This window comes from Sander lucioperca, chromosome 2, assembly GCF_008315115.2.
Source record: "Sander lucioperca isolate FBNREF2018 chromosome 2, SLUC_FBN_1.2, whole genome shotgun sequence".
NCBI lineage: Eukaryota > Metazoa > Chordata > Actinopteri > Perciformes > Percidae > Sander > Sander lucioperca.
Window position 1 is genome coordinate 48,943,706 of NC_050174.1, and position 10,000 is coordinate 48,953,705.

The 10,000-nt window shown below is 43.5% G+C and overlaps 2 protein-coding genes across 12 annotated transcripts in view; both read right to left on the reverse strand.

The window, feature by feature from the left end:
• LOC116056993 (scavenger receptor cysteine-rich type 1 protein M160-like) overlaps positions 1-10,000 on the reverse strand; it is a 1,012,348-nt gene that overhangs the window by 552,548 nt on the left and 449,800 nt on the right. The window lies entirely within an intron of this gene.
• Positions 1-10,000, reverse strand: part of entr1 (endosome associated trafficking regulator 1) — a 19,237-nt gene that overhangs the window by 8,652 nt on the left and 585 nt on the right. For 2 of the 5 annotated variants that reach the window (XM_031311505.2, XM_031311503.2), the window contains exons 2-7: positions 8,777-8,922; positions 7,687-7,755; positions 7,455-7,555; positions 1,761-1,929; positions 1,418-1,491; positions 56-167 (exon numbers count right to left, since the gene is read on the reverse strand). In XM_031311505.2, coding sequence (XP_031167365.1) covers positions 56-167; positions 1,418-1,491; positions 1,761-1,929; positions 7,455-7,555; positions 7,687-7,755; positions 8,777-8,922 — 671 coding nt within the window. The remainder of the gene's footprint in view (positions 1-55; positions 168-1,417; positions 1,492-1,760; positions 1,930-7,454; positions 7,556-7,686; positions 7,756-8,776; positions 8,923-10,000) is intronic. The other 3 variants (XM_031311504.2, XM_031311506.2, XM_035999082.1) reach the window with 3 other exon arrangements.

Consider the following 10,000-nt stretch of genomic DNA (forward strand, 5'->3'; position numbering starts at 1 on the left):
GTGTGTGTGTGTGTGTGTGTGTGTGTGTGTGTGTGTGTGTGTGTGTGTGTGTCACCGTCATCAGGCTGAGGTTCTGCTCCACAGACTGAACCATGCTCTCCAGGTCCTGCGCCTCCTTCTCCTCCCGACGCCTCCGCTGCAGCAGCTCCTCCGACAGCTCCCGCACCCTGACAGGGAGCACAGAGGCATCATGGGAAAATACTCACTCACTGACAGGGAGCACAGAGGCATCATGGGTAAATACTCACTCACTGACAGGGAGCACAGAGGCATCATGGGTAAATACTCACTCACTGACAGCGCGGTCTCTGGTGCAGGGTTCCAGACTAACTTTTTGCCTTGTTGCATTGGTGCGCCTAACTTTTTTATTTAGATGCACCAGCACAAAATTTAGGTGCACCCAAATTTTTCCTCGCGTCACCGTTAACGCTGAATGGGGATACATGATATATAGCTCTGTATTTTTTAACAAGTGGGATAAATGTTCAGTTTTAAGTCAAAGCCACTTTTCACAAGCTCTTTTATTAAACAGATGTGATTAAAATAAAATGCAAAGACAGGGTTTCCTTTACCAGTCTGAAAATATACAGCTGGAACACATTCAGAAAGTTATCGGAAATAAATAGCTTAGGATATATTAATATATATATATATATATATATATATATATATATATATATATATATATATATATATATATATATATATATATATCTGAGAAAGCTCCTTCACTTGTTTTCAACAACAATAACAGTCTGATTAAAAGAGAGAGAGGACGCCCGGATAGCTCAGTTGGTATGTATAGAGGCTGGACTCCGACCTGCGGCCCTCTCCTGCAGGTCATCCCCCCCCCTCTCTCCCCTTTCATGTCTTCAGCTTTCCTATCAACATAAAGGCCGAAATCTTAAAAAAATAATTAAAAAAAAACGCGAAGTGCGATGGCCTGAGGTATGCTCCTCACAGAGTGATGGCTGACTCATCATGAATGGGTCCAGCAGGGCTGGATGCTCTTTGGTGGGTCAGTGGCGTTAAACACGTCTTGTGTATGAAATGTCTGTATCGTCCCTGGCTGCGCTGTGTTTTTATGAACTATGATAATGTGGCCGTGGGTCACATCTCTCGCCCAGGTCCAGCAGGCTCCGTCTCACGCTATTACTCAACCAGCTGACGTTAGTTACATTTAATAACGTCTAATGTGTTTTTCACCGTGGCGGCCGCAATAACAGAGAGTTACCATCATACTTAATATACAGCTGTGGTAATAATACAGGTTCCCCTCTCATACTTAATATACAGCTGTGGTAATAATACAGGTTCCCTCTCATACTTAATATACAGCTGTGGTAATAACAATTAAAACTGTAGACAAATGTCAGCAGTGTGGACCGGCGGCGCTGTGTCTCTCTGTCTGTCTAACCTGCGTTCGTTAGCCTCTGATCTCCTCTGCTGCTCCCTGAGAGATCTCCTCAGAGACAAGTTCTCCTCCTGCAGCTACACACACACACACACACACACACACACACACACATATATATAGAGACACACACACACACACACACACACACACACACACAGTTATTTTATTTTGTGTCTGTCTGCCTGTCTGTGTGTGTGTGTGTGTGTGTGTGTGTGTGTGTGTGTGTCTGTATATATGTGTGTGTGTGTGTGTGTGTGTGTGTGTGTGTGTGTGTGTGTCTGTATATATGTGTGTGTGTGTGTGTGTGTGTGTGTGTGTGTGTGTGTGTGTGTGTGTGTGTTACCTGCTGTATCTGGCTGCAGGAGATGCTGGCTTCAGAGACAGAAAGAGACGTCTCATCGTCTCCTTCATAGTTCTCTCCTCCTCCTCCTCCTCTTCCTCCTCCTCCTCCTCCTCCTCCTCCTCCTCCTCCTCCTCCTCTTCCTGGCTGGACTTCAGGTTTGGAGGAGAACCTAAAGGTTGAGAGAGTTGTGAAGACAAGCAGACTAAATGTAAACCCATAGAAGATGTGCCCTGCAGATAATCAATCGGTCCAATATTTCCAGAAAGATCCGCTGCTATTGCTGTTAGTCCCACTGGGCTGCTGCTGACCTGATGAGAGCAGGAAACAGCTCCTCTTTCTTCACAGGTTAACGTGAAGCCAGTGTGCGTGGTGCGTTCACAGCACCTTTCAGTGCTCAGGGAATATTCAGCGCCACGGTCAGAGTCTTTATGGCCAAAAATACAAGGTTCAGGGACACGTTACGAGGAGCAGGAGGGACCCTAACGATCCCAACAACAGTCATCCAGAAAAAACATTATTCTGCACATTTCGTTTTGCGAGTAAACTTGAAGTTTTGAATGACGTCACCTTCCTAAAATAATCGCCTAAGTCATTTTTTCACGTTTTTCAGAAAACACAAAAAACTGAACCAAATACTGAATATATGATATTTATTAATAATTTCATTCAAACATGTTATGACAATAGATGACTTTTGACATACTAACAACAATGTCTGTCAATTATGCAACATAAGAGGAATAAATGACTTTTTTTTAACATGCCTTTGTGACTTAGGCAATTTTAAACCTTCAACTCTGTCAACAATCAGTGTGTTTACATGCACAGCATGTATACGGTATACGGTTTAGTGAATAACCGGGTTATGCCAGTTCTCCCCGTGTACATGAGCGGGGAAGAATGACGGAGTAACTCTTCCTCCGGTACAGTAGGTGGCACTCTGCCAACGCACAACGCTTTTTCTTAAGGTTGACCTATGTCAAAATTACAGAGACCGATCACTACATTAGTAAAATGTAACAACTTAACTTAATAACTTAAATGCACTGAATAAAGCATTTACTAACAGACTAACTAAACATAATGCGGAGGATGCATGTGCATCGCCTCACTTCTCCCTCTAGCTCTTCTTTGCTGGGTTCTTGACTGATGCCTATTAATGTGGCAAATTGTCAAAGAAGTGATGACACTCGACGGGCATGACATGTTTCATTGACTGGAGGTCCTGGAACTTTCTCTCATTGATTGGCAGAGCACATGGAAACATTCTTATCCATGCCATCGGCTCATTTGGCACCTGTACCCTCTGTGGTAGTACATTTCACGCAGAGTCCTCCAGGAAGGACAGCTTGAAATGGATCTTGCCTTCACTGCTAAACTGAAGAGCCCGCGAGTCATGCACAGTCGGATCTCCAGCTTTTGGTCTGGTCTGATGCTAGTGAAGTAAGATCCATTCAGTTTCAGGAACTCATCATGCTTGAGCACTTTCACATGGTAAGGTGATGGCCTGATTCTTGCAGTCTGGAGTGTGATGACGTAGTCTCTCGGGGTGAAGATATCTGTAACTATTTTGCGTTCAATAGTACTATGCATGCTGTCACTCCATTTGCGTGTGCCCTGCAACAAGGTATTTCTGTGTAATTATACCCCAGATGTCCTTGCAAGCTCAGAGAATGCATTTGCCACACATGTATTGCGGTTCTGATAACCGCAACCGTCGCTCCACACTATGACCTCTTTGAGTTGTGGATGATCTTTGATCACACCTTCAAAATGGCGATATTGAAGGTGTGCAAATACCTCACCATTCAGGTTGCCCTCTGATTCGTCCCAAATGTAGCAGTACCCTTCTTTTGATCTCAAGTTGAAGAGTGTGAAGTTGTGAACCTGCAGTTTTGTTTTGTAATAAGGCTGCTGGCTTGGGTTTTTGGACACAGCAGCACAGCTTGCAAGTCCATTGTCCAAATGGACTTCTCATTATTTGCAGAATCCTTGTCTCTGGATTTCTCTTGCCTCGCTTCATCTTTCATATTCGGCCTTACTGATATTCCCATGCTTGAATGAAACACAAACATCACACTGATCTTTTCGTGGAATGAATACGGAGTAGTTCTCTTCATGGAACACATCTGTGAAATATCGTATTGCAACGGACCTCACTCCAGCAGCTGCCTGTTGATATTCCCGATGTAGTTGGGAGATGGTTGTGCCTGGATGAAGGAACTTCTTGTCTTTGTAGGTCTCTGTGCTTCTGCAGTAGTGTGAATCAACAGTGGGCAGGTCCCTCAACCAGTCCTTAAGGAAATCCTTGACATCAGTTTCAAGCTTTGCGTGCTTGCCACTCTTAGGTCCAGATTTAGACGCCGGCGCTGCCACTAGTTCAACATGGTCGATGGTCTTTGTTCAGCCAGTATGTGATGGTTCTTCCAGGGAGACCAGGTGTAGAGGAAAAAAGTGCCTTGCACACTTTGAGACTCGTTCCATTTTGAAGCTTCAGTTGGTAGGACGATGATGAATTGCGTCGGGATCCCTCAGCAACTTTCTTTTGCTTCACGTTAACTTTTGTGAGTAAATTGGTGACATACAACCGACGCTCTACCCAGGTGTTCATTGCCCAAATCTTCTGAAATATCCACTGCCGCTGCTCTTCTGTGATGGCTTGGCAGTCTCGACTTGAGACTCGCTGACAGAACTCTGAGTTGCAGGGAGGACCCATAGCCTTCGCAGTTATTTCTTTGCCAGCTTTGCTCTTGTATGACATTCCTTTGACACGTTTGTCCTTGGATTCATTTTGCTTCCATGTTCCCGGACTGAGGTGTTTATTTCTTTTTGTTTTGACCGTATTGTTTAAATCAACATCCTCATCCTCCTGTTCTGGAGTTGTCGCCACCATAGTTAAGCTGTCTTCATTTCCAGGGGCAGAGGACTCACCAGGGGATGGGGTGTAGTCTGGATCGCTGATGACATCATCATCATCATCATCAGATATGTCCTTTTCATGGGTTAGGGTCTCAATGTCACTGTCAGTGGATGGGGCCTGATCAGTGTCCGAAATGTCAAGTGCATCTCCTACCAAAAAGGAAACACATTTCAACCCTTTGAGGTGTACGGTCACAAACGTGTGATTATTTTAAAAAACATTCATTGCCTTGTGGTCATTTGTATTAAGCTACATCAGGGATTCCCAAAGTGGTGTGCATGCACCCAAGGGGTGCACAAGCTGCCTCTAGAGACTGCACAACTAGCATACTATAATACCTGTCAAATTATGTTATGATTACTAATATAATGTTAAAGTGAGATTTTCATTACATAAAAACACAAACGTAAAGAGGATCCTTTGTTATTTTTTAATTATAAACATAGTTTGTAGCTGTTGGATTACAATAAGATATTCAAATCTTTCTTAAAGTGCCCATATTATGAAAAAATCACTTTTTCTGGGATTTGGGGTGTTATGTTGTGTCTCTGGTGCTTCATACAAACTTTGATAAAAATCCATCCATGGTGTTTAGAGTGAGAAACGGTTTCTGAATGTGTCCTGCCTTCAGTCTCTGGGTGAGCTGTTCAAAATCGGCACGGCTTGTGACGTCACAAGCTGAAACGAGCAGGCTAACCGCAACCATTAGCTCGTAGCGTTAGCATGCTAACGCTAATGCTAACGCTAGCATGCTACCTCGTTCTCAATAGCAAAGCACTGCTACAACACACACAAGTTCACCATAATCTACAAAAGAACTACTTCCATGTGCGCCCTCATTTAGAAGTCTCCCAGCTAATCCTGCCTTGTAACTGACCGAAGTTGTAGAAACAGCCTTTCTTTTACTGTCTATGGAGCTAGCTAGCTGACATGATCTACATCTGAGCTACTGGGCATGTGCAAGTGCAATCAAAGATAGTCCAGAAGAAGAAGAAGAAAAGAGGTCTCACTCTGTAGCTAAAACAGAGACCAGCTGAAAAGAGGATCTGCAGCAGTGAGAGAGAGCGGTGCAGTACAACAACAATATGGTGTTTTTAGAAAATTAAACCATGTAAACCTATTCTGGTACAACCTTAAAATACAATTATGAACCTGAAAATGAGCAGAATATGGCTGCTTTCATTAGATCATGTAATGTGAAAAAAATTACACAAAAATTCTAGAAGAACTATTTTTTGAAAAGAAAAGAGTTAAGTGAAGTCCATGAAGCTAGATAAATGTAGCTAGCTAAATGCTAGTTTTCATGATTTTTTAGTTAAACACAGTTTCTAGCTGTTAGATTACAATAAAGTATTTAAATCTGTCTTAATTAGATCATGTAATGTGGACAAAATTCGACAAAAACTGTAGATGAAATATTGTTTGAAAAGAGTGAAGTCCATGAAGCTAGCTAAATACAGCTAGCTAAATGCTAGCTTTCATGTACTAAAATGCTGACTAAAAAGACTGAATAAAAATACAAAAGAACTATTCTATATGTATAGCCTAGCCTATATTATAGTGAACCTCATCACTTACCGATTGGGGACGAGCCCTGAATCATGGAAATAACTTCAGTGATAGAGTGGTAGATCTTTTTTCTTCTTCAAGTGGCTGCCATTTTGAAAAGCTTGTAAAATTGCCTAAGTCACATTGTCTTATAACTTAGGCAAAATAAACCGGCCTAAGTCCCACTCTTGACTTAGGCCGTTATACTACAGTTGTAGAGTCACATGACCTGTTCAGCTGAGGATGAAGGCAACGTTACCAGAGGTGGCCAACACCATGAGGAGATGATTTAGGCAAGAAAATCATTTTTGTCAAAAAATGACTTAGGCGATTATTTTAGGAAGGTGACGGTGAGAAGTGTGAAGAGAAATGTCCCATTTCAATGTCTCAGTTTAATGCAACATCTTTCCAGAAGTCAGCGAGGAATCCTGTTAATAATCCTGATTTCCATGTTAACCTAAATCATTGTGATTGTCGGTACACGATCCGTTCTGCCTGCACGATCCGTTCTGCGCATGCGCAAAATGTTCGCGCATGCGCGGTTGTACGAGGATTTACGACACTGCACGATCTGTTCCACGCTTCCGGTCGACAGCCAAGCTAACGTTAGTTTAGCTAACAGCTAATTCGGCTAACTGCTAGCTGATTGTAGCGGTCTGCCGTTAGCCTCCACAGGCAAGCTAACGTTAGTTTAGCTAACAGCTAATTCGGCTAACTGCTAGCTGAGACAGCATGTAATAACTTTAAAAGACCCTCAAAATAAAACTTGAAAATAAACGTTGACATATATAACAAACACGTAACATATATAACAGCTGTTACGTCAGTTCTACTTTACTTGTGCTCATTTAAAATACAATCACTCAATACTTGTCTTTATTGTTATTACTGTGAAGTCTTAATTTAGCTGTAGCTGCTTTTCCCATTACGTTTGAGTTAACGTTATTTTAGACTGAATCTAGCTGTCAGCTAGCGGTTAGCCGAATTAGCTGTTAGCTAAACTAACGTTAGCTTCCCGGTGGAGGCTAGCCATAGGCTAGCGTGGAACAGATCGTGCAGGTCGTATGGATACGTAAAACAGTATTATCTTGCGCATGTGCAGAACGGATCGTGCAGGCAGAACGGATCGTGTACCGACAGTGATTATACTCGTCTTAGCGTCCGTCTGCTAACGGGATAGCATTAGCAGAAGCCAATCTAACCAATGAGAGAGCAGCAGGACTCACCTGGTCCTCTCCTCCTCCTCTTCCTCCTCCTCCTCCTCCTCGGTGCAGAGGGAGGAGGTGCTGTCAACACCGCACTGGAGGCTCCGCCCCCAATCCTCCTCCTGATTGGACAGACACACAAAACCCGTTAATAATATTCTTCATGTTACATTATAATTATGAATATAATTATTAATGTTCCTCATGTTACATTATAACGTCTCATCAAGTCAAAGTCTCAGGCCGGACGTACCGGACACGGATCAGAGAAGAAAGAGCTGACTGAGGGGTCAAAGGTCACGTAGCCGCCGTCAAATAACCTCTGAGAGAGAGACAGGCAGGCAGACAGACAGACAGACAGACAGACAGAGAGATACAGACAGACAGGCAGACAGACAGACAGACAGACAGAGAGAGAGAGACAGGCAGGCAGACAGACAGACAGACAGACAGACAGAGAGATACAGACAGGCAGACAGACAGACAGAGAGAGATACAGACAGGCAGACAGACAGACAGGCAGAGAGACAGACAGACAGGCAGACAGACAGACAGACAGAGAGAGATACAGAGAGGCAGACAGGCAGACAGAGAAACAGACAGACAGGCAGGCAGACAGGCAGAGAAACAGACAGACAGACAGACAGGCAGACAGGCAGAGAGACAGACAGACAGACAGGCAAACAGGCAGACAGACAGAGAGAGATACAGACAGGCAGACAGAGAGAGATACAGACAGGCAGACAGACAGGCAGGCAGAGAGACAGACAGGCAGACAGACAGACAGACAGAGAGAGATACAGACAGACAGACAGAGAAACAGACAGACAGACAGACAGGCAGACAGACAGAGAAACAGACAGACAGACAGGCAGAGAAACAGACAGACAGACAGAGAAACAGACAGACAGACAGACAGACAGGCAGACAGACAGAGAAACAGACAGACAGACAGGCAGAGAGACAGACAGACAGGCAGACAGAGAGAGATACAGACAGGCAGACAGACAGACAGACAGATAGACAGACAGGCAGACAGACAGAGAGACAGACAGGCAGACAGACAGACAGACAGAGAGAGATACAGACAGGCAGACAGACAGACAGTTATCATCAGGGTTACACAGAATCTGCAGACGCTGAATTTTCTGCAGATTATGAATCTAGATCACAGCTGAAAACTGGGTTTGATAATAAACGTCACTGAGTTCTTCTTCTCCTTTTTTGGCTGCAAACTGTAGCTGGCAGTAGCTCCGCCCCTCCGTCAAAAACAACAACAAAAAAGTCAGAAAAAACTACAAAAACAGTGAAAGAAGCGACAAAATGTCTTCTTTTCTTAGTACCTCGCTCTCCTGGTCCTGTTCTGGGTCCTGGTCCTGTTCTGGGTCCTGGTCCTGGTCCTGTTCTGGGTCCTGGTCCTGGCTCTTCCAGCGAAGAAACTCTCTGAAGGAGAACGGGTTCAGCTCCTCGGCCTCCAGCTGCTCATCTGCTGACGGAGTGTTTCAGATCACCAACCAAACTCTGAACAACGTTCTCAGTATTTAAGGAAAGTAATCTCTCGTCATTATCCAGCTCTCAGATCCATGTAGAGCAGTAAAAAGGCCAATATTTCCCTCTGAGATGGAGAACATGGAGAAAGCAGCAGAATGGAAATACTCAAATAAAGTACAAACATGGGGCAGTGGTGGCCTAGAGGTTAGAGAAGCCAGCTCGAGACCAGGAGGTCGCTGGTTCAATCCCCAGACCGACAGGATCAAATCTGCGTACCTGCAAACTCAGAAGAGCTGAAAAAGTTGACACGTTTTATACAGTCCCAGGAAAATATTAGACACTAGTTTTAATGATCCATTCCTCAATGAGCTGCTGCAGAAACAAGCCCAGCCTGAAGCAATAAAGCAAAAGCTGTCAGATAAATGTAGTGCAGTAACCATGACAACATTTCCCTCTGAGGTGTAGTGGACTACAAGTATGAAGTAGCAGCAGGGCGAGTCTAGGATCAGACCTTTAGGGGGCTCAGCCCCTAATGAGAATGGGACACGGATATAGTGCATGATAAAGTGTTAACCTCCTTGCTGTGACAAATGGTTTACAAGAAAATTACCAGTGAACTTACATGAAATGTCATATTTGCATTCTGCATAAATCTCTGCACACCCATTACTCTGTGTGAAATATCTCCCAAACTCTTCCCTCAACACATGCATCAGTACAACAAGCGGTTCCTGAGTAATCTGGTTTATTTCTACATGGTCTCCAACTACAGGCACAAGTTATAATGTATTCTCACGTAAACTATTCATGTCAGGACAGACATTTTTGTAAATTGCTTAGCCAGTGTATTCCACCATAATGGTTATTATATTGCCAGATTCCAGACAATCCCACTTACTTATATATATCCCACTTATAAATATGAATATATATTTATACTGGTATGCTTCCTAGTGACATTAATGCAAAAATATTAAGAAAAAACTATTCCACCTGTGTGTGCATGGTTAAAATTCAGAAGTGCAAAATAGGCTACAGCACAAATATTCCCATCTATAGATAAGAATAATCAAGTC